Source organism: Procambarus clarkii, chromosome 84 (assembly GCF_040958095.1).
Source record: "Procambarus clarkii isolate CNS0578487 chromosome 84, FALCON_Pclarkii_2.0, whole genome shotgun sequence".
In the NCBI taxonomy this organism is placed as follows: Eukaryota; Metazoa; Arthropoda; class Malacostraca; order Decapoda; family Cambaridae; genus Procambarus; species Procambarus clarkii.
Window position 1 is genome coordinate 12,782,873 of NC_091233.1, and position 25,568 is coordinate 12,808,440.

At 45.6% G+C, this 25,568-nt stretch overlaps 1 protein-coding gene across 1 annotated transcript in view; it reads right to left on the bottom strand.

Annotated features, from left to right (window-relative positions):
* Positions 1-2,222: 2,222 nt before the first annotated feature.
* Positions 2,223-25,568, bottom strand: part of LOC123747945 (probable G-protein coupled receptor Mth-like 1) — an 81,805-nt gene continuing 58,459 nt past the window's right edge. Inside the window, exon 5 of the mRNA XM_045730155.2 lies at positions 2,223-3,825. Within this exon, the coding sequence (XP_045586111.2) occupies positions 3,450-3,825 (376 nt within the window). The 3' untranslated portion in view covers positions 2,223-3,449. The remainder of the gene's footprint in view (positions 3,826-25,568) is intronic.

Genomic DNA, 25,568 nt, shown 5'->3' on the forward strand with positions numbered 1-25,568 from the left:
ACAGTTATTCCAGCTCCCGTGGATTTACGCGTCACCGGAAGTCCGCCAGTACTCTGAGAAGTCTTCCCTAGTTCACGTGTTGAACCAGAAGAGGGAATTGACGGTTATTTGAGCAACAAGTGCTCCAGTCAGGTACTGTGCCAGTAGCAGTGAAGCCGTGCAGTGACGTCTGTGGCAATTCACCAGTTCGTGACAGCGTAGTGGCTGACAGAGCCACTGGGTAGCTGAGGAAGAGAGGACTATTTGGGGAAACCGGACGACTGTAGCTGAGACGTAGGCGACAGCCGTTGCTGGGAGAAGACGACGGCCAGGAGACCGACTCCAACCTTCAAGAAGTCAAGGAGGAGGACGGACCTGCAGTGAGGAGGCACGGAGACGACGCGCTAAACGGTGGGACGACGAGAGGCTCTGGTAGGACACGACGACGTGTAGTGTGGGGGCGTTCCCGACACGAGGACCAGGAGCTACATCTCGACTCTCATCGGAGGATAGGGTGAAGTAGGTGGTTCTAGTTCCCTCCCCATTCCCCTTTAGTTAGCTATGTTATTCGGCTATATTTTCTAGCCTGAGGATTTTATATGTCGTGAGCAAGTCTCACCCATGTCACGGTAAAGCACCAATGTGCTAGACAGTACTAACAAGAGTACTTGTAATATTCATGTTGATTATTGGTGTGTACAGGCACCAGGAACCAGTGATAAATTTACTGTGTTGTGTATATCTTTCTATAGATTTTTGATATGAACATATAGTGGTAAATTATACATAATATTATGCCAGTATTTGGAGGTTAGGCTATGTGCCCAGAAACTATTTATTTTCCATGTATTGATGATTGATTTATATACCATATATATGTCTATGTTCATTCAGTGAATAATCATTTGTGAGTACAGTGAATCATTGCGTTATCGCCAACGAGAGAAAGTACCGAAAACTCCAGTGTTAATAGTTCATAATATATTGTTGAGTGAAGAACAATGTGAAGCCATTACAGTGAATCATTAGAGGCATTGATTGTAGAAAAGACTGTTTGAGCCTGAGTACAGTGTAACTGAGTAATACGGTTTATTTAGCCTATATCGAGTGAGCGAGTTTCTAGTAATATTGGAGAATTTAATGAAACAGCGCGCGTGAATCTAGAAAACAAGCAAATTTCGCGCGGAGAGACCATTGCGATCAGCTGTTCTTGACACTTGATGAGGAGGGGAGAGTGTTGCCCTCTAGCGGTCGCATAATATCCGTGGGAATTACCGGCCGAGTCAGGATCAGTTGATTTATCGATTATTGTGTGGCCTTGTGACATCTTTCATACATTTTAAGTAAAATACAAAACTCTCTTTGTGTTTTTATCATCCCCTCCATTGATCTTGTGGCTATATTATACTGGTAAATATAGAGTGATAACAATAAGTACCTGCCTGATTCCTGATCTTTGAGCGTGACCTTGCCAAGGCTACCACTGAATACACCAGTCCACTGATGGTGTTACTGGCCACCTTAAACACCAGTTGGCGATCTTGTGGATAACCGTAGAGCCCTATTGTTGGGGAGGGCACACGACAGTCGATGTGAACGAGTCGTGTTCTCACTCTTTCTTAATAAGAGGCCGTTAAGATTGACTGGGAGACTCTCCTGGCGTGCAGTGGCGCCGTGAGGATCGAGGGAAGACCCGCAGGGCTACGGTGAGTTACCTTGAGCATAACTATTGCTCACCCCAGAGTAAGGGTAGAGAATAATAGAGTGGTGAAACCCCGACAATATATATATATAATGGTATGTACAGTACGCCTTACAGGATGTATGTGTATGATATATATGTACAGGATATATATATCCTGTACATATATATCATATATATGTACATATACATATATATAAGAAAGAGAGAGAGAGAGAGAGAGAGAGAGAGAGAGAGAGAGAGAGAGAGAGAGAGAGAGAGAGAGAGAGAGAGAGAGAGAGAGAGAGAGAGAGAGAGAGAGAGAAAGAGAGAGAGAGAGAGAGTGGTAGGGAGGCCGAGGGGACGGGGGGGGGGGAGATGGTGGGGAGGATGAAGGGAGGATGTTGGAGTGGTCACACTACGGAGGACGAGGGGATTCAGGAGTGAGGAATGGTGGGAAGGACAAAGAGATGGGGGAGGGGGGAATGGTTGGGAGGATGAAGGGACTGGGGAGTGGGGAATGGTTGGGAGGACGAGGGTACGGGAATAGGGGATGGTGGGGAGGATGAGGGGATAGGGGGAGGGGGTAATGGTCGGGAGGACGGGGAGTTGGGAATGGTGGGGACAATGGGACAGGGAAGTGGAGAATGGTTGGGAGGACAAGGAGACAGGGGAGTGGGGGATGGTAGGAAGGATGCGGGGATGGGGGAGGGATGAATAGTAGGGAGGACGAGTATATGATATTTTTTGAATGGGGCGGCGGACCTGGAGCTCCACTCAAACTAGCCATTGACCATCCCCACACACAAATGAGTCACCCTGCAATATTTGGTGAGGTTTTCCCCAAACATCTGGCCAAAGCCTCGAACTAACATGTAAGAACGAGTCATGTTGGCCTCTCTCTCTCTCTTCCTCTTACTATTCTCCTGTCGTCTCTTCTCTCTCTCTCCCATCTTTATTATCCCTTCCTCCTTCATATCTCTCTCCCCTTTTCCTTCCCTCTCCCTCTCTTCTACCAGTTATTAACACCTATTACGGAGAGTAGTTGTGGCAAGTGAAACAATGGTGACTTGTTGGCCTTCGTTTACAAACAGACAGATATTATCTTTTATAAATGTAATCAAGATTTAGATCAAGAGCCCGTTTATCAGAGATTTATACAAATCCCAAAAGTTGTGGCAAGTGAGAACAGGTGTTAAAGTCATAGAAAACCTTACACATTACCATCAGAGCAGTGAGACTTTTTTCCAAAATTTATATCACAAATTTTACACGAGAACAACTATTTGAATAATTAATGTACGTAATTATACCATGACGTTAAAGAAATTTGGGAACCCGCAGCATTTTACATCAACAGATTAAGAGTCTCGACTTGTCCACAGTCGGTCTGAATACCCAGCTCTTGTAGATCTCAATACCATAGGACTTATAATGATTGTTGTCAACAAGCTATCTCTTTGTCACAGGAATTTCTTATTAATTCCAAATATCCAGCAGGAAGGATACCTGAATTCTGTGCTCACTACTAGCAAATGTTTTTTAATTAATATATTCTGGGGCCCATATCTATAACGAAGATAAGTGGCAAACTAGTTAGACATAAAAATATAGTTTAGTTGTTTTATTATGCACACCACACCCATCCAGTGGGCAGCGGTATCATGGTTACGGTCACTTGCAAGCAGTTAAACAGTAGGCAAACTTCACTTGGATTTTTTACAACGTTTGGCTGACACATCAGCCTCACCTTTTCCTGGTCCGAGTTCAGAAGCAGCTAATGAAGAACTTATGTTACATCAGAAGTGACATCAGCGTGTAGATCAATTCCCTCGTCTATACTCATCTTGGAAGGCTGGATGCCCACCGCATTGGCATTAGGAGACGTGGAGCGAGCCGTCGGGTCCAGGGAGATGCAGCAGGCCGTCATGGACCGGATCACTCCGTTAAATGTTCGCGCCAGCTTGCCTCGGTTCTCAGGCGTCAACACCACGATGAGGAAGATGCCTATCCCTCGCAGGCAGTTAAAGCTGGAGGGAATATACCACAGGTAATTATACCAAGCATGTGAGGGCTCGACGCTGTTGAATGCCACTAAGAAAGCCATCACCTCCATGAACCACATCGCCCCGGACCATATCACCATAATCACACCTTCCGTCAACCTGTGGGAAGAACTCTGTGTAAGATAACATATCGTTAATGTTCATGGCCAAGTTCAGGTGCATGTTGAGCCTGATCTAAGCCAAGTGATGTAGCCGAGGCGTATATAGAATAATGGCTTACACCATATATAACACAGTAAATAATTAAAAAAAAAACAAGACCCTAATCGACCCATTTTGTTCTTAAGCCAGCACAAGGAAAAGATGATACTAGTATAAGTCAAGTAAATGAGAGCATTAACCTTAATAAAGTCTAAATATTATACAACATATATCAATTACAATTAGTTTTTAACATAATGAAGTAAAGAGTCAGTTATTAAATTAAAAAAATTCCTAACAGATTTCAATGGACTTAGTGCAACAATTATCACCAAAACAGGCTATTCTGCACGTTCATATATGCTACAAAATTTATCGAATACATATATATATGTGGGTACACATATTTATATAAATGTAAAAATGTGAACTTAGGAGCCTGACAGCTGAGTGTAAACTACGCACGGCATTCGTAGTCCTAAGGTTCCGGGTTCAGTCCCCGGTGGAGGTGGAAACAAATGGGCAGAGTTTTTTTCACCCTGATGCTCCTGTTAACCTAGTAGAAAATAGGTACCTGGGAGTTAGACACCAGTAACGGGTTGATTCCTGGGTGTGTGTAACAAAAGGAGATCTGGTCGAGGACCAGGCCGCGGGGACACTAAGTCCCGAAATCATCTCAAGATAACCACAAAAGGAAGATGCGCTGGAATTCAGTTACAACACACAATATATAACATGCTGTGGGGTGCCTAACAACACCATGCTCAGCTAGTGAGACTAACAACACACTGCTCAGGTGGTGTGCCAAAAACACAATGCTCAGGTAGTGTGCCTAACAAGTCCGTGCTCAGGTAGTGTGTCTAAAACACCATGCTCAGGTAGTGTGTCTAACAACACCATGCTCAGCTAGTGAGACTAACAACACACTGCTCAGATAGTGTGTCTAACAACACCATGCTCAGGAAGTGTGGCGAACAAAACCATGTTCAGGTAGTGTGTCTAAAACACCATGCTCAGGTAGTGTGACTAACAACACTATGCTCAGCTAGTGAGATTAAGAACACACTGCTCAGATAGTGTCCCTAACAACACCATGCTCAGGTAGTGTGACAAACAACACCATGCTCAGGTGGAGTGCCTAACACCACCATGCTAAGGTAGTGTGTCCAAAACAACATGCTCAGGTAGTGTGTCTAACAACACCATGCTCAGCTAGTGAGACTAACAACACACTGCTTAGGTGGTGTGCCAAAAAACACAATGCTCAGGTAGTGTGACTAACAACACCATGCTCAGGTGGAGTGCCTAACACCACCATGCTAAGGTAGTGTGTCTAACAACACCATGCTCAGCTAGTGAGACTAACAACACACTGCTCAGGTGGTGTGCCAAAAAACACCATGCTCAGATAGTGTGTCTAACAACACCATGCTCAGGAAGTGTGGGGAACAACACCATGTTCAGGTAGTGTGTCTAAAACACCATGCTCAGGTAGTGTGACTAACAACACCAGGCCCAGGTAGTGTGACTAGCAACACCATGCTCAGGTTGTGTGACTAACAACACCATGCTCAGGTAGAGTGGCAAATAACACCATGTTCAGGTAGTGTGACTAACACCACCACGCTCACATAGTGTGTCTAACAACACTATGCTCAGGTAGTGTGTCTAACAACACCATACTCAGGTAGTTTGTTTGACACCATGCTCAGGTAGTGTATTTAACACCATGCTCAAGTAGTGTGACTAACAACACCATGCTCAGGAAGTCTGATTAACAACACCATGCTCATGTAGTGTTACTAACAACACCATGATCAGGTAGTGTGCCTAACAACACCTTGCTCAGGTGGTGTAATTAACACCATGCTCATGTAGTATGCCTAACATCACCATGCTCAAGTAGTGTAACTAACAACACCATGCTCAGGCAGTGTGCATAACAACACCATGCTCAGGTAATATGGCTAACAATACCATGCTCAGGTGGTGCGCCTAACACCATGTTAAGGTGGTGCGCCTAACACCATGCTCAGTAATGTGTCTAACAACACTATGCTCAGGTAGTGTGCATAACAACACTATGCTCAGGTGGTGTGCCATACAACACCATTCTCAAGTAGTGTGTTTAACAAAAATTTGCTCAGGTAGTGTGACAAGCAACACCATTCTCAGGTAGTGTGCCTAAAAACACCATGCACAGGTAGTGTGACTAACAGCACAATGCTCAGGTAGTGTGCCTAACAACTCCAAACTCAGGTGGTGTGCCTGACAACACCATGCTCAGGTAGTGTGCCTAACAACACCATGCTAAGGTAGTTTGACTAACACCACCATGCTCATATAGTTTAACACCACCATGCTCAGGTAACACCGCCATGTCTAACACAATGCTCAGGTAGTGTGCCTAACAATACAATGCTTAGGTAATGTGACTAACAACACCATGCTCAAGTAGTATGGCTATCAACACCATGCTCAGGTAGTCTGACTAACAAAACCATGCTCAGATGGTGTGCTTATCAACTCCATGCTCAGGTAGTGTGCCTAACAAGACCATACTCAGATAGTGTGAACAACAACACCATCATGATCAGGTAGTGAGGTAGTGTGCATAACAACACAATGCTCATGTGGAGTTCCTAACAACACAATGCTCAGGAACTGTGCCTAACAACATGTTCAGGTAGTGTGACTAACAACACAATGCTCAGGTAGTGTGGCTAACACCATGTTCAGGTAGTGTGTCTAACAACACTATGCTCAGGTAGTTTGCCTAACAACACGATGCTCAGGTAGTGTGTCTAACACCACAATGCTCAGGTACTGTGTCTAACACCATGCTCAGGTAGTGTGAATAACAACACCATGCTCAGGTAGTGTGACTAAGAAAACAATACTCAGGTAGTGTGACTAACAACACCATGCTCAATTGCTGTGCCTAAAAACAAAATGCTAAGGAAGTGTGTCTAAGAACACCATGCTCAGGTAGTGTGTCCAACAACACCATGCTCAGCTAGTGTGATTAGTACCACAATGCTCAGCTAGTGTGTCTAACAACACCATGCTCAGGTAGTGTGTCTAATTTCTTGCTCAGGTAGTGTAACTAACGCCTTGCTCAGACAGTGTGCCTAACAACTTCATGCTCAGGTAGTGTGCTTAACAACACCTTGCTCAGGTGGGGTGCCTAACAACACCATGCTCATATAGTTTAACACCACCATGCTCAGGTAACACCGCCATGTCTAACACAATGCTCTGGTAGTGTGCCTAACAACACCATGCGAAGGTAGTTTGACTAACAGCACCATGCTCAGGTAGTGTGGCTATCAACACAATGCTCAAGTAGTCTGACTAACAACACCATGCTCAGATGGTGTGCCTAACAACTTCATACTCAGGTAGTGTGCCTAACAAGACCATGCTTAGGTAGTGTGACTAACAACACCATGATCAAGTGGGGTGCCTAACAACACGATGCTCAGGTAGTGTGCCTAACAACAACATGTTCAGGTAGTGTGACTAACAGCACCATGTTCAAGTAGTGTGACTAACAACAAAATGGCTCAGGTAGTGTGTCTAACAACACCATGCTCAGGTAATGTGTCACTCAACACCATCATGCTCAGGTTGTGAGGTAGTGTGCCTAACAACGCCATGCTCAGGTGGAGTGCCTAACAACCATATGCTCAGGAAGTGTACCTAACAACACCATGCTCAGGTAGTGTGACTAACAGCACCATGTTCAGGTAGAGTGACTAACAACAAAATGCTCAGGTAGTGTGTCTAACAACACCATGCTCAGGTAGTGTGTAAAACAACACAATGCTCAGATAGTGTGTCTAACACCACAATGCTCAGGTAGTGTGGCTAACACCATGCTCAGGTAGTGTGTCTAACAACAATATGCTCAGGTAGTTTGCCTAACAACACGATGCTCAGGTAGTGTGTCTAACACCACAATGCTCAGGTACTGTGTCTAACACCATGCTCAGGTAGTGTGACTAACAACATCATGCTCAGGTAGTGTGACTATGAACACAATACTCAGGTAGTGTGACTAACAACACCATGCTCAATTGCTGTGCCTAAAAACACCATGCTAAGGAAGTGTGTCTAACTAGTGCTCAGCTAGTGTGACTAGTACCACAATGTTCAGCTAGTGTGTCTAACACCACCATGCTCAGGTAGTGTCTAATTTCTTGCTCAGGTAGTGTAACTAACGCCTTGCTCAGATAGTGTGCCTAACAACACCATGCTCAGGTGGGGTGCCTAACAACACCATGCTCAGGTAGTGTGAATAACAACACAATGCTCAGATAGTGTGTCTAACACCATGCTTAGGTAGTGTGTCTAACAACAAAGTGCTCAGGTAGTTTGTCTAACACCATGCTCAGGAAGTGTGATTAATAACACCATGCTCAGGTAGTGTTACTAACAACACCTTGCTCAGGTGGTGTGCTGAACAACACCATGCTCAGGTTGTGTGGCTAACTACGATATTCTCAGCTAGTGTGTCTAAAAACACCAAGCTCAGGTAGTGTGCCTAACAAGACTATGCTCAGGTAGCGTGAACAACAACCCCATCATGCTCAGGTACTGAGGTAGTGTGCATAAGAACACCATGGTCAGGTGGAGTGCCTAACAACCCCATGCTCAGGAAGTGTGCCTAACAACACCATGCTCATTTAGTGTGACTAACAACACCATGTTCAGGTAGTGTGACTAACAACAAAATGCTCTGGTAGTGTGTCTAACAACACCATGCTCAGGTAATGTGGTTAACACCACAATGCTCAGGTAGTGTGGCTAACACTATGCTCAGGTAGTGTGTCTAACAACACTGTGTCTAACAACACTATGCTCAGGTAGTTTGCATAAGAAAACCATGCTCAGGTAATGTGTCTAACACCACAATGCTCAGGTAGTGTGTCAAACACCATGCTCAGGTAGTGTGCCTAACAACACCATGCTCACGTAGTGTGACTAACAACACCATGCTCAGGTAGTGTGACTAACAACACCATGCTCAGGTAGTGTGACTAAGAACACATCAGGGACAACGAAGGGAGAATACATGCAGACTTTGTTATACAAGCCCCTTGGGAATCTCTGCCAGCAGACTTCAAGATTATGGCTCTTGAAGGAAAGAAGAACCAGACAAATCCTCATCTGCTACGTAACATTGCACAGACGCATATAGAAGCAAACATGGCATCCGACAGCTTCACTTACTTCACAGATGGATCAGTAGACCAGCAGGGACAAGAAACCGGAGCTGCAGTTAAAGCAGGAAACTCTGTAAATAGTTGGAGGCTCTCAAATGGGTGTTCGACTTTACAAACAGAGATGCTAGCCATTCAAAAGGTTTTGGAACATGCTCTTGCTGAACACCGACAACATGTTATCATACATACAGATTCGAGAATCGCCATTGAAACCTTGCAACAAGAACACATATGTGATAACATCCATCTGATCACAAATGTCTTATCATTCATGCAAACACTCAAACGACAAGGCCGATGGGTACTTATCAACTGGGTGCCAAGTCATGTGGGAATAATAGGAAATGACATTACAGACGAAGCTGCAAAACTTGCTACTAAGAGGAGAAATGTAGACATTTACATACCACAGAGTCTATCACAGATTAAGAAAGTAATTAGAAACAGAGCAATGCAAAAGATGTACAGTGACCACAACACAGCAGTTGCAACATCAGGATCTGCGGGTTGGTACAAGAATTCAACCAACTACGAAGGGAGCCGGTCCGCCGTTCGGACAGCACGCTGGGCTTGTGATCCTGTGGTCCCGGGTTCGATCCCAGGCGCCGGCAAGAAACAATGGGCAGAGTTTCTTTCACCCTATGCCCCTGTTACCTTGCAGTAAAATAGGTACCTGGGTGTTAGTCAGCTGTCACGGGCTGCTTCCTGGAAGTGGAGGCTTGGTCTAGGACCGGGCCGTGGGAACTCTAAAGCCATGAAATCATCTCAAGATAACCTCAAGATAACAACACCATGCTTAATTGGTGTGCCTAACAACACCATGCTTAGGTAGTGTGAATAACAACACAATGCTCAGATAGTTTGTCTAACACCATGCTCAGGTAGTGTAACTAACACAATGATCAGGTAGTGAGCCTAACAACACCATGCTCAGGGAGTGTGATTAACAACACAATGCTCATGTAGTGTTACTAACAACATCTTGCTCAGGTGGTGCGCCTAACAACACCATGCTCAGGTCGTGTGACTAACAACGCTATGCTCAGGTAGTGTGTCTAAAAACACCATGCTCAGGTAGTGACTAACACCATGCTCAAGGAGTGTGCCTAACAACAACATGTTCAGGTAGTGAGCCTAACAACATCATGCTCAGGCAGTGTGCATAACAACACCATGATCAAGTAGTGTGACTAACAACACCATGCTCAGGTGGTGGCCTAACACCATGCTCAGATAGTGTATCTAACAACACAATGCTCAGGTAGTGTGTCTAATAACAATATGCTCAGGTAGTTTGTCTAACACCAGGCTCAGGTAGTGTAATTAACACCATGCTCAGGTAGTGTAATTAACACCATGGTCAGGTAGTGTGCCTAACAACACCATGCTCAGGTAATGTGATTAACAACGCCTTGCTCAGGAAGTGTGACTAACTACGCCATGCTCGGGTAGTGTGTCTAACAACACCATGCTCAGGTAGTGTGACTAACACCATGCTCATGTAGTATGTGTAACAACACCATGCTCAGGTAGCGTGACTATCAACACCATGCTCAGACAGTGTGCATCACAACACAATGCTCAGGTAGTGTGACTAACAACACCATGCTCAGGCAGTGTGCATAACAACACCATGCTCATGTAGTGTGACTAACAACATCATGCTCAGGTGGTGGCCTAACACCATGCTCAGATAGTGTATCTAACAACACTATGCTCAGGTTGTGTGTCTAACAACAATATGCTCAGGTAGTTTGTCTAACACCATGCTCAGGTAGTGTAATTAATACCATGCTCAGGTAGTGTAATTAACACCATGCTCAGGTGGAGTGCCTAACAACACCATGCTCAAGTAGTGTGATTATCAACACCATGCTCAGGCAGTGTGCATAACAACACAATGATCAGGTAGTGTGACTAACAACACCATGCTCAGATGGTGCGCCTAACTCCATGCTCAGTAGTGTGTCTAACAACACTGTGCTCAGGTTGTGTGGCTAACAACACCATGCTCATGTGGGGTGCCTAACAACACCATTCTCAGGTAGTGTGCCTACCAAAATTTTGCACAGGTAGTGTTACTAACAACACTATGCTCAGGTAGTGTGCCTAACAACGCCATGCTCCGGGAGTGTGACTAACAACACCATGGTCCGGTAGTATGCCTAACAACTCCAAGCTCAGATGGTGTGCCTGAAAACACCATGCTCAGGTAGTGTGCCTAACAACACCATGCTAAGGTAGTGTGCCTAACAACACCATGCTCAGGTAGTGTGACTTACAACACAATGCTCAGGTAGTGTCTCTAACACCATGCTCAGGTAGTGTGTCTAACAATATCAAGCTCAGGTAGTGTGCCTAACAACACCATGCTCAAGTAGTGGGCCTAACGCAATGCTCATATAGTGTGCCTAACACAATGCTCAGGTAGTGTGTCTAAAAACATCATGCTCAGGTAGTGTGCCTCACAAAACCTTGCTAAGGTAGTGTGTCTAAACAATTTGCTCAGGTAGTGTGTCTAACAACACCATGCTTAGCTAGTGAGACTAACAACACACTGCTCAGATAGTGTGTCTAACAACACCATGCTCAGGTAGTGTGGGTAACAACACCATGCTCAGGTAGTGTGACTAACAACACCATGCTCAGGTGGTGTGCAAATACACCATGCTCAGGTCGTTTGCCTAAGAACACGATGCTCAGGTAGTGTGTCTAACACCACAATGCTCAGGTAGTGTGTCTAACAACACCATGCTCAGCTAGTGTGTTTAACAACACCATGCTCAGGCAGTGTTACTAACAACACCTTGCTCAGGTGGTGTGCCTAACAAAACCATGCTCAGGTAGTGTGTGTTGGAAATTTCCAACACTTGTATTATTATTAATTATTACTAAAATCTACTAATTACTGTAGTAACTAAAATTAACCAACAGTAAGGTTCACATGAACTAATAATTGTATCTGTACAATAATGCTAGAATTCTTACGCAACCAGACACCAGTATTGCGTCAGATTCTACCAAAATAAACACATTTATATCCAGTGTGTTAGAGAATTGAGTTTGATTCTCAAAAAACCACAGTATTCTGTGTGATAATTATTTACCGATAACCTGACTCCCAAATAATACCAAATCGAGAGTTTCTAGTTAAAACCTGTTATCTGGTAAAAAATTTAACGTCACACGTGAATGCCATGGAGAGAATTAAAATCATCTCCATTTCTTGATTACCATCGAAAGACGAAAAAATAATAATATTTAGCTCCCTAGAATTATAACCCCGTCATTATCAAAGCATTTTAGCCACAACTGCGAGAAATAGTATTATTTGTGGTAAATAATTTGTATGGTGAATGCGGGACGCGGAGAGAGAGAGAGAGAGACGCCATTAGAGAACGTGTGGAGGCGTCGGTGTGCGAGGAAGGCGCCTGAGTGCGGCGTGAAGATTTGTTGTGGAATTGAGCAACTCGTTTGGTGTCAGTGTCATAGGATACATTGTGGTGAATCGTCACCAAGATTTAACCTGACATTCAGCCCGGAACTTGTCTATTTCTTCCGTGTAATCCATCGTGACCGGCCAGAGAAGCGCGTCGACATCTAGGCCAAGCTAGCCACCACGTGTTCGCCATTGTGACGCTAGAGCCTGGGACGCGAGTTTCGGCAAGCTTCAACTTATACAGTGCCCTATTAGCTAAGTACACATATAACTCCCTTTTGATGCATCATTAGAGATTGTATATAGCAGGGTAGCTTGTCGTCACGCCGAGCGACATAAATAAAACACATGTTAGTATATTTTATTACTCTCCATTCCCAATTTCTTGAATATAGATATTTAGTAGCCTAATATGTTGCTACGTAATATATCTTAACTTACAGCTTGCGTGTGAGGAATTCCACGAGCTGTTACTTTATCCATGTTATTCATCTCCCAATGTTCTACGAAGAATTCCGGACATTCCGAGGATGATTCGTGAGTGATGTCTTTGAAAACGTCTTCAAGCTAAGACTTTTTCGTATTTCTTTATTATTCAAATTATCTGTATTTGATTGTCATTATAGAATGCTGTGCACTGGAAGTAACACGTTTTTATTATAATTATTAATTTCTGATATTCATGATCTATATTCTTATTGGTGACAAATTTATTATTGATTCTCTAATTGGTCATAAGATTAGGTTATTACACAATGAACTGGTGTACGAGCCACACTAGTTCCTAGACATATATGAAGTTCTAGCAATAACCCCCCAATGTAGGTGTTTGAGGCTTTGATTCAAGTAAATTATTTATACAGCTCATTAATTATTCAAGTGATTATATGTCTAGTATTTATCCATAGTTACTGGTTCCTCTACGAATTTCTAATGATCACATTTTTATTAGTTTCCCTCTTTACTATTAAAGCGGGTGGTCCTTCGTAATTGATTTCATTACTTTAATAATTAAATAAATAGAGTCAAGCCCCAAATGTCCCACATTATGGTCCTTATCGAACCGGATAAACATAAAATATAAATATAAATACTAATTAGTAATAACTAATCACCGTGTGAAGTAGTCTAGACTAACCATTTTAATTAATTGTGTCTACCAACAGCGTAACACATAGGTTAGCCTAAGTCACACCAAGTCATTGCTACTTACACCTCATGTATAAGGTAGCACTCGTGGGACACAGTTAATTGCCCACAACACTTAGGCCTACACTTCATACTGAAGTAAGAATCTTTAGGTCACCAGGAGCAACAGCTCATAACTTGTATATTAATCACTAACAACAATTATGTGTTAACTATTTGGGCTATACAAATATTTCGTTATATGGCTGTCAGCAGACTGTCCATTATAGCCTGAATTCATTCCATAATTACTGATTCACTCAAGTCAGTGGATCATTAACATATTAGGATCCAGTACATTAATACAAATTGCTGATCCCATACTAATTAATCATTACTAACCCTGATAACATTTTATTCCACAATTAGGAGTACATTCAGGAGTTAAATATTATTTACGGCAGTAGAATACTTGCCAAACACAATTAATTCTCTTGTGTTCATTTAATTTCTTATACACATAATTCTACCAGTATTATAAAAACAAAAAAAAACAAAAATACAGCACAATTATTTGCACATTACTGCACCACAATATAATCTTTGTCAACCTTTATTAGGTAGCAATTTAGGCTGTGATTGTGCTGAATTTGGCACAAACATAGACTAAATAAATTTGTAGTTTCTTAAGTAGAAATTCTCACGACTAGGTTTGAGCTAGTTAGTGACATATTATTCATTCTTGTGCTGACCCTATCAAGGGTGGGATTAAACATTTATTGTGTAATTATATTTTATTGCATATTTCTATGTACATCTTTGAGTGCTACTGTAAGTCCACTACCCCATCCAAGGCTGATTTTGAAGAGCTAAGCTAAGGAACACCTGTAGTGAGACCAAGGTACCACTCAAATCTTAGTTACTTATTATTAGGTAGGTAGCTAACCTCTAAATGAGGTAAATTACAACCAGCCTCAAGAAAATATCAGGCTGTCAATAATTATACCTGCTCTACATCAAGGAGCAGACACCATAGCTGTACAAGTAGCTATATGAGCCCTATAAGGCTCAAATTTACCACAAGAATGACTCCTCTAGAAAGGAATGCAAGATTCTTGAGAATTCTTCAAGTTAGCCTATGGGAACTGCTTATCAGATGTGACAACTGTATAGAAACTAACCCACTTGACGTCTATAGACTAATAAGTTCCACAAGGAACGCTAACCAGAAATATGACTATATAAAGACTGTAATCGAGTCTCATAGAAATTTACTCCAGGTCGGTCATACTGACTCAGACAAATTACGTCTGACAGAATCTGATCTTGATGACTATGAACGTAGCATTCAAAACAGGTTAGACCGATATAAAAAGGTGCTTGCGAAACAAGATATTCCCGAGTGGATAGAACAGATCTTTCATAGATCTACACCCGAGCAAGCACCCAGCTCAGATGAAATACTTGAGCTATCTCAAGATGAGGAGAATCCTCTAATCAATACTGATCACTATACAGGATCAACAACTGAAGTTCAACCTTCATTTTCTAACATCTCATCTAATACAACTTCACGTAATGATTTGTTCACAGAGTCTGATCAATTTTCAGACAGCTCTTCTCAATGTTCCCTGGATTCTATAAGTTCAATACATGAGGCTACTGAATTAGCTAGCTCATCACAAGAACCCAGAGAAACAAGTGAAGCTGCAGATGAAACTCTTAGTGAAGCTGCAATGATCAGTGAATCTGAACCAGAAAATGATAAAGTTAATGCTGCAACAGCAGCCGAAGCTGTAATTAAAGCTGAGGCTAAGCAAGAAGCCTTAAGCAACACAAGTAATGGTCACAATTGCTCGCACCAGCCTTCTAAAGTAAGTGCTAACAATGAGAAGACTATTATAAACCTTGTACACCAATTACTAGATTTATCTTCACAAGAACAATCAGTTGACTCTTTACAAGCGTTTAGTTTTCAGCTTGAGTCACTGTTAAATTCCTTCAGTAAAGAGGTGGATCACCCAACTGCTGAGTGGATGACTAAAATTATCATCCAAAGAAAATTGTCTGGTGACACACTTAAGTTATATGTATACCAGAATGGTAACACCCTGTCAATGCAGGATATATTTACAGGTTTGCGCAATATGAATAATCATACAGCAAACCAGGCACTTAAAGCCTCATCTGAATGCACCAAAACTGTACCCACATCAGTTTCCTTATCTGAAACTCCTAACGTGACACTGTCACCAGGTAATTAGGGTACTAATAATCAATGTAATAACAATGAGTCAAACACTGATTCATCAGTAAGGCCTAAGAGCCCCACAGGTGCTCCTAAGAGACCAAATAGTCCAAAGAGCACTCCCAATAACTCCACAGGTGCTCCTAAGAGACCTAATAGTCCAAAGAGCACTCCCAATAACTCCACAGGTGCTCCTAAGAGACCTAATAGTCCAAAGAGCACTCCCAAGAGCCCAGTAATGGCTCCCCAGAGTACACCAAGTACTCACAAGAGAATAAATAACAAGCTAATGCAAGCAGCAAAACCATCACAACCTACAAGTACTGTTTTACCTAAACCGGTAACCCCTGAACGAGCTGTAGGATGGGGAATATGCTTGTTTTGCAATCAAAAACTTTCTCTGTACAAATGTACCAATTACCCTAATAGAGATACAAGAGTCAGACGACTCAAACAGTTACACAAATGTACTAGGTGTCTTAAATCACATCATGTTAATAGCTGTGACACCCCACTGAACACCTGCAATAGGTGTAGAAGGGGCAAGCATCATGCTGCACTGTGCAAATTAGTTAGGACAAATTATGTCAATCCTAGAATAGGAGGTAGAGAATCTACACCAGTACAGTGCTGCAAGGTGCGAGATGTGTACAGCGTAATTTCACAAGCATCTCAAGTGGATGCTACTTTGCCTACTGCCCAACTTCAAGTAAAGAACAGAGGAGCCAAGATCACCACTCGTGGACTATTTGATCAAGGTTCCCAGAGAACTTTCATTACTCAGAAAGCAGCAGAGGCACTTAATTTACAACCAATCAGACAGGTAAAATTAAACTTGTCAGGGTTCATGATAAATCGAGGAACCCATGAATACTCAGTAGTTCAACCGTTTGTACGACTAGGTAGTCATGCCAAGGCTGTCCAAGCCATTGTTGTAGATCAAATACCTTTTGACTTAAATATTAAGGGTCTGGGGTACACAGCCCACTTCCTGCAGGAACGTGAAATTAATTTGGCTGACAACAAGTTAACGTCTGACCGCCTTAACAATGTAAACGTACTAGTAGGAGCCGACTACTATTACCAGTTCATAACCGGGACAGTGAGAGTCCGTCCTCTGCCTCTGGGGGGCGTGGACGTCGGGCTCTGGCTGCCAGTAGCTGTTTGTCGCTGACTGGTGGTGGTTGCTCGTTGCTGTGGGGCGCCAGCTGACTGAGGCGGAGGTCAGCAACATGGCGGCGGCTGGTGGTGGCCGCATCCGCCGTGTGAATACTGCTCGGCTGGAGTTCTCTGCACCGGTGGATTGGGAACTAGTGGCGGCTGCGCTTTTGGATGTCCTTCAGGTGGATGTTAAAGATCTCCTCGGTCTCGAGAAATTTTCTCCCACTCGCGTGGCGGTGACGTTTGCCACGTCACCTGGATACGAGCGGTTTGTGGGGTGTTGGAACGAGCGGACGACTCCCCTTCCTCATTCGGCTGTGTCTGTGACTGTCTCTGATCCGTGGGGTCCACTGACCTTTGTGAGCGTGCACGGGGTACCTGTTACGTTTCCAGAGGTGGAGCTTTCTTCTGTGTTTACGAGGTATGGTATGGTGTTGCGTCATCGGTACAACTTGTTTAGTGCCGGGCGGCTGCGGGGCCTCCGGCTGGGTACTCGCACGCTGCATATGCGCCTCAAGGAGCCCATCCCCTCCAAGGTTATGTGCTGTGGTCTTCCGTTCCGGGTTTTCTATCCAGGGCAGGCCCGCACGTGCTTCCGCTGTGGGGAGGAGGGCCATGACGCTGCCCAGTGTGAGATTCCTCGACTGGAGACTGCTTCTGTATTCAGTGTGGGGGATTTTCCCCCCCTCCGTGAGGATGGTGCATCCCTGGCTGGTCCTCGGCGTGGGGGTGTGAATGGTGGGGCACCTGTGACTGTTGTGCCTGGTGGTGCACCTGCGACTGTTGTGCCTGGTGGTGCACCTGCGACTGTTGTGCCTGGTGGTGCACCTGCGACTGTTGTGCCTGGTGGTGCACCTGCGACTGTTGTGCCTGGTGGTGCACCTGCGACTGTTGTGCCTGGTGGTGCACCTGCGACTGTTGTGCCTGGTGGTGCACCTGCGACTGCTGTGCCTGGTGGTGCACCTGCGACTGCTGTGCCTGGTGGTGCACCTGCGACTGCTGTGCCTGGTGGTGCACCTGCGACTGCTGTGCCTGGTGGTGCACCTGCGTCTGCTGTGCCTGGTGGTGCACCTGCGTCTGCTGTGCCTGGTGGTGCACCTGCGACTGCTGTGCCTGGTGGTGCACCTGCGACTGCTGTACCTGGTGGTGCACCTGCGCCTGTTGTGCCTGGTGGTGCACCTGCGACTGCTGTGCCTGGTGGTGCACCTGCGACTGCTGTGCCTGGTGGTGCACCTGCGACTGCTGTGCCTGGTGGTGCACCTGCGACTGTTGTGCCTGGTGGTGCACCTGCGACTGTTGTGCCTGGTGGTGCACCTGCGACTGTTGTGCCTGGTGGTGCACCTGCGACTGCTGTGCCTGGTGGTGCACCTGCGACTGCTGTGCCTGCTGGTTCGTCTGTGCCTATCGTGTCTTCTGTGCCAGCTGTGGTGGAGGACGTGGCTGCTCCTGATTCCCGTCTTCTACTTCCGGTGGATGTGGAGGTGCATCCTGTTCCTGGTGCTTCGTTGGTGAATGGGCGAGGTGTTGGGAGTGTCGTCTCGGTGCCTCCCGTTGTGGGCGATGCTTTCACTGAGGGTGATGGGAGCGTCGTCGTTGGTGCCGGCGTTCCTGTTGCATGCATTGCGAGTCCGCCTTCTGCTCCCCCTGCGGGTGCGTGCCAGGAGGGGGCGTTGACCTCCCATGCTCCTCGCCGGAAGCGCGTTGCGGGGGCGCGCTCACGCAGTCGAGAGCCCCCTGGCAAACGGATTGAGGCTTCGCGGAGTTGTGCCTTGGGTGGTGCCCCCCCTCCTCCTCCTAATTCTCCTGTGTCTGATATGGATTCTGGAAGTGATGCAGTGCCGGTTGGCAGCAAGAATTCCTCGTCGGTGGTGGACGTTGGTGATACCTGGTCAGTGGCAGCGGGGTCTCGGCGTGCTTCGCTGGGTGATGCCGGCACTGTCCGCCTCCTGCGGGATCAGAGGCCAGGCATTATGGTGGATTCCCCGACGGTGGAACGGCGGCAGTTTGAGCCTCAGGATGCTGACGGCGCCTCTGCAGTGGGTGGCTCTGTGCCCTCTGGTGGTCCTGGAGGGGCTGGGGGTCATTAATGGGTTCGATGGCGCCTGCTATTGTTTGTGCGTCTTTGAATGTTCGTGGTCTGAATGCTTTGGCGGTACAATTGGGCCTTGTGGATGTGCTTCGGGAGCAGCGGGTGGATGTGGCTCTGATCCAAGAGCACAATGTTCGGGATGTGTCTGTGTTGCAGGGGTTGTGTGCTGAGTATCATGTTGTGCTGAACCCGCCGAGGACGTCCTTTGGGGGAACGCTGATGTTGTTTTCGCGGAGGGCATCCATTTCCGTGCTTCACACGGAAATGGATGAAGATGGGCGGGTCTTGTTTGTTCGGGCTGAGTATTTGGGGGTTGTGATTCCGTTCTTGACAGTGTACGCCCCTTCTGGGGTGGCGCATCGTCAGGACCGGGAGCTGTTTTTTCGGGAGGGGCTTTTGCCATACCTGCGGCATGATACGCGGGATTTGATCTTTGGGGGGGATTTTAATTGTGTTACGTGTGTGAGGGATTGCTCTAGTGCTCACCCTCGGAATGTTTCGGCCGCTTTAATTGAGGTTTTGCGTGCGTGCGGGTTTCGCGATGCGGCTGTTTTGTGTGGCGGCTCGTTGGAGTATACCTTCGCTGCGCGTGGGGCGAGTTCTAGGTTGGATAGGTTCTATGTTTCTGGTGGGGAGTGTTCGGTTTTTGATTTTCGCACGGTCCCGGTGGCTTTCTCGGATCATTGTATGGTGGTTGTCCGGGTTGGTGTCCGGAGTCAGGTGCGGGTGGGGCCTGGGTGGTGGAAACTCAATTGTCGGTTATTGCGTTGTCCACGTATTTGTGCGCAGTTTCGGGCCTGGTGGGTTGGCATCGTTGCCCGGAAGGCTGATTTCTCCTCTTTGTTCGTTTGGTGGGAGTGGTGTAAGGTGGAGTGTCGGAGGTTTTTTGGGATTGTTGCTAAGCGGGAGGCTGCCGGGAGGTTTGGTCTGCTGCGGTTCCTTCAGGCGCGTTTGTCTTCTTTATATGTGCGGTTGAATGCTGGGGTTGACTGCTTTAGTGAGATTGCTGAGTGTAAGGAGCGTATTTGTGATTTGCGTGCGGTGTTGGCTGACGGTGTTCGCGTGCGTGCTCGTGTAGCTGAGCGGGTGGATGGGGAGAGGCTCTCTCCCTTTCTTTTAGGGAGGGAGAAGGGTGCTAGGGGTTCCGTTCTTCTCCAGGGCCTTCGGCGGCCTGATGGGTCTGTGCTTTCTAGCACAGAGGGTGTTCTGCTTACCGCACGGCGGGAGTTGGAGGCACTCTATGGGGAGGTGCATGGTGATTGTGTGCTCGCGGGTTCCTTTTTGGACAGGTGCTTCCCCGGTTTGTCGCGCTCGGAGTGTGCCCGGTTGGTGCAGGATGTTTCCACGGTGGAGCTCCTGGAGGTGGTTCGGTCGTTTCGTTCTGGGAGAGTGCCGGGTGCGGATGGCCTGCCCATTGAGTTCTACCTTACCTTTTGGGATGTGCTGGGGGGGGGTGCTTTTGGAAGTGGTGCAGGCGTGTTTGCGTTTGGGTGCTCTGCCTGATTCCTTCTGTGACGGGATCGTGCGGCTACTCCCGAAGCCGGGCGATTTGCAGTTGTTTTCCAATTGGAGGCCTATTACGCTCTTAAATGTTGATTATAAAATTCTTTCTAAGGTTTTAGCGCGTCGATGTCGGGGTGTCGTTGCGTCGGTGGTCTCTATGGAGCAATTTTGTGGTGTGCCTGGCCGTGCCCTGATGCATTGCAATGCCTTACTTCGTGACGTGCTTCTCTATGCGTCCGAGTATCGGCTTTCGGCGGCTATGATCAGCTTGGACTGGTCCAAGGCCTTTGATCGGGTGTCTTTAGAGTTTGTTTTTAGTGCTATGGAGAGGCTTGGGTTTCCGGTGGTGTTTGTGGGGTGGATCCGTTTGTTGTATGTCCGGAGTCGCAGTCGCGTTTGTGTGAATGGGTTTTTTAGCTCATTTTTTCCTATTTGCCGTTCCGTTCGTCAGGGGTGTCCCATGTCCATGCTTTTGTATGTGATTTTTCAGGAACCTCTTTTTCGGGCGGTGAAAGCGTGTTCCTTGATCGTGCCTCCTTGTCTGCCGTCCGGTCTCCGGCTACCCGTTTGCGGGTATGCTGACGACACCATTCTATTTGTAGCTTCGGAGGGTTCTGTTGCAGCTGTCCAGGACGTTCTCCTGCGGTTTGAGTCCGCTACGGGGGCCGTTCTTAATCGGGCGAAGTCGGGGTTGATGGGGATCGGTGAGTGGGCCTCCCGCCTGGTGTGGGATAGGTCGTGGTTTCCGGTGGTCTCCTCGATTCGGGTTCTTGGGATTACTTGGTTTGCCTCCTATGACCGCTCCTTGGAGTGGAATTGGGGTGCTGTCTCTCGGTCGGTTGGTGTTGCAGTTGGCCTTTTGTCGCGTCGGCCCTTGACGATTTATCAGAGGGGACTGCTTGTTGAGTGCAAGGTCTTGTCGCGTGTCTGGTTTGTGGCTCGATGTTTCCCGTTGGATCGTCGGAAGGCCTTGGGTTTGGAGAGTGTGGTGTATAGATATGTATGGTGTGGGCGTTATCAACCGGTGCGCCGTTCGACGTTGGTGTTAGGGGTGAGAGAGGGGGGTGTTGGCATTCCTGACGTTTTCACGAAGGCCAAGGCCCTCTTCTGGGTCTCGTTGCGTCGGGGGCTGGCTCTCGGTGGGGGGTTGAATACGCTGGGTGTGTTTTTCTGCTCGCTTCGCTTCAGTTTTTTGGTTGATTTGGGGGTTTGTCAGGAGGTGGCCTTGGTTACCCCCCCTGTTTATTCTTGGGCCGTGGGGATTCTTCGGGAGCTCTGCCGCCATCCTGGGTTTCTGTCTTTCTCGTGCAAGGCTGTGTATGAGGTGTTGTTGCCCCGGGTGCGGCCTCGAGTGGAGAGCTTGTTCCCGTGTTGGGATTGGGGTGGTATCTGGTCGTGTTTGGGGGCACGGTTCTTGGCGCCTCAGCAGCGTGAATTGCTGTTTCGGGTTCTGCATTTGTCGCTGGCGACAAATGAGCGGTTGTGTATGCTTGGCTTGCGGGATTCTGGGGCGTGTGTTCACTGTGGGTTATGTGAATCGCAGGTGCATGTATTTTATTTTTGTGTCCGGTTACAGGGGTTGGTGGACTGGTTTCGGGATGTCCTGGAGGTGTTTTGTGGTCCGGGTTGTCGGGGTGATGTTTTGCGGTTTTTGTTTTTGTATTTTCCGGCTTATCCGCAGCGGGTGCGTAATACATTGTGTGTTTTGGTTGCTGATTATGTGTTTTGTGTGTGGGTTGGGAGGCGGGAGGGTTTTGGGATTGCCCGAATTTTAGGATTTTTACGGGGGCGCATGCGGTTTACCTGGTGGTGGTTGCAGCGCGCTTTTCCGGAGGAGTTTGGTCGGTGGTTCACAGATGCCTATGTTCGTGGGGTTGCCTTTGGGTCGGCGGGTGCCTTGGTGGCAAGGTGATGTTCTCGTCTTGGGTGGGGTTGGGGTGTTGATGGGGGGGGTTTAGAGGGGTTGGGGGGTTTCGGGGTTTGCTTTGATATGCGCTCCCTTTCCGCTTCTTGGGGTGTCCTTGGCGGGGGTTGCGTGTGTTTGTGTGTCTCCCCCCTTGAGATGCTGCTGCTCCTGTGTGTGTGTGGTGTGTTTTCCGTACCTCCGGGTGCCGGTTGTGTCCGTATGCGTGTGGGTGTGTGATTTTGAGGGGGGTTTTGGCTCCTGCGTGGGCCTGGGTTTTCTGCTGTACTGTTTTCTACTGTTCCTTTTGTGGCCGTGTTTCGCTTTGGCCTGTAACCCTTTATTTTGCGTGCTTGGGTGCAGTGTGGTGTGCCGTGGTGGTGTGGGTGGTATGAGTGTGTTTGTCTTGTTGTTTAGAGTGTGTTTAGTGTGTGGGTACATAATTTCTTCTTATTTAGTGTATATCATTTTCCTGGGCAGCGCGTGTATGATCCTATGCTCCTTTGTTCTTCTGTGTGTGTGGTAGGCGTGGTTTTGTGCACGTGATTCTATATCCACGTCTGTGTATGTTTATGTTATTGGTTCCAGGTGTGTTTCAATGTTATTTATGTACTTTATTGTTAATTTATTTTTCATGTAATTTTCTTGGCCATGTTCTGTGTTGCTATGTAGATATGTACTGTTTAGCCTATTGTTTCCATGTACTGTTTTAGCACTTATTTCCCTGTACTGTTTAGCCCATTGCTTCAATGCGTTTTCATTTTGTTCAGCGCTTGTGTTTGTTTTGCGGTTACTGTTATTGTTTAGTGTACAGACTGTTTATTCCTGTGTACTGTTACTTCATTGGTGTACTTGATGTGTACAGGTTTGCGTTGTTTTGTGTGTTCTTGTAATTTGTGTAATTTATAAAAATAAAAAAAAAAAAAAAAAAAAATTCATAACTGGACATGTTAAACGATTGGGAATGAATATGCTCCAATCTGCAGGTGGCTACTTACTTACTGGTAAAGTTCTGAATGTGAACAAGCCTAAGCCTGCCAACAATAACAAATTAGTCAGCAGTAAATCAATTCTCCAGCAGCAAGCTAAAATAAGAAACACAGCTGAGTAATAAACTCAGATTGAATGTAGTGCAATTAGTATTCGCCGAGATGTTTCATAGCTCTCCGTGAAAGCCAGTGGTCCGTACTCAAACAAGTACAAGTCACAGCGACCAAGCCATTGAATCCACTGCAGACCTAGAATTATTCTCGACAAGTAATAATTGACCACACTCAGTCTTCCTAGGTAAATTATAATGTTAGGCTAGAGAATCTAGTACTCCCTAGGTAATTAATAATGTTAGGCTAGAGAATCTAGCACTCAATGCCACTGGCATTTCCTGAATTTAGTAATACTATGAAGTCATCAAGCAACTTCTGTAATTATAAATTCACTAGGACCACTGGTCCACAATACTTGCGCTTGAGGTTTGCCAAGAAAACCTTCTTAATACAATGTTTTCTGCACTAAGAATTAGTGATAAATACTTGCATTAATTTTGTTTGATTTTTTTTTTCGTTTCTGCTTAATTAATGTAGGAGCGCAGCACGAACAAACTTGCAAACTTACCAATACGTAAGCGAATCTACAGAGAACTAATAACCCGTGAAACGTTTACGTTGGGAAAATGTTACAAGTTATCTTGAATAGGATTAATCGTAGCAGTAATTTAATTTCCAGCAATCTTAGGTTTCCCTTTGTTTAATGCATTATCGTTAAACATCAGCATTGTTAATTAACATGCTTCATGAGCTTAATATAGCTCGCCTCAGATATTAACGTAACAATTGAGTGCTTACTGTTCCCCATGCGAATACGAGCTTAATATTGCTCGCCATGACAATTGAACGCTTTGATGTTCCCCATGCCACGAGCACTGCTCGCCATGATAATTGAACGATGCAATACTCTACCGCGTTAATTTGAGCTCACTGTAGCTCACCCTGTCAACACTGTTGATGAGTTCAATATAACTCACCCTGTTAACATGCTTACCGAGCTCAATATAGCTCCCCATGTTAACGAGCTCACTGTAGCTCACCCTGTCAACACTGTTGACGAGTTCAATATAACTCACCCTGTTAACATGCTTACCGAGCTCAATATAGCTCCCCATGTTAACGAGCTCACCTTGTTAACTCTGTTAACGAGCTCAATATAGCTCACCATGTTCACGAGTTCAATATAGCTCATCCTGTTAACTGTTAACGAGCTCAATATAGCTCACTCTGTTAACTGTTAATGAGCTCAATATTGCTCAACCTGTTAATGAGCTCAATACAACTCCCAATGTTAATTCGAGTACATTTTGCTCACAATTACCTTAGTCCCTTACTTAGGTAGGTTAGAAATTTAAACCATTTATTTAGGTAGGTTTAGAGACTTTAGTTTGTGTCAACTGAGTACTAGCCTAATCTGTACTCACCATTAATTACTGTTGACTATACTTATAGAGACTGATTTAATAAACTCAATTTCACGTAAAGGTTGATTTCGTATTAACAAGTTTACAGTGTCAAGCCTATGAGCTGCACTTCAATTAGCTCATAAGTCAGAATGACTAGGCTGCTAATCTCACTGTCGACTCAGAATTTTCCTTGATTTAATGAATAAATCTTTTCAGTTCTCTAATATTACACTATCTTAGCTAGTTAGCAAATTAGTTGTACCATCAGTCAGAATGACTACTGCACGGCAGTGCACATTAAATTCAATTTCCTCATTTGATTTTGGGGCGATCGTGATGCTGCGTGATGTTATTGTCTAGTAACTCAATAGTTACAAGTCACAGTGACCTTACTGTAGTGTCATAGTCTCCTTGATCTTAAATGACCCAACAATACTTTACTGTATAATAATGTAAAATACAACTTATACAATAGTGTTATCAGTTCTTAGGAACTTTTTCTGAGTTTACCTACGATTCAGCAGCTACGTAATACACCATTACATGTCACTGC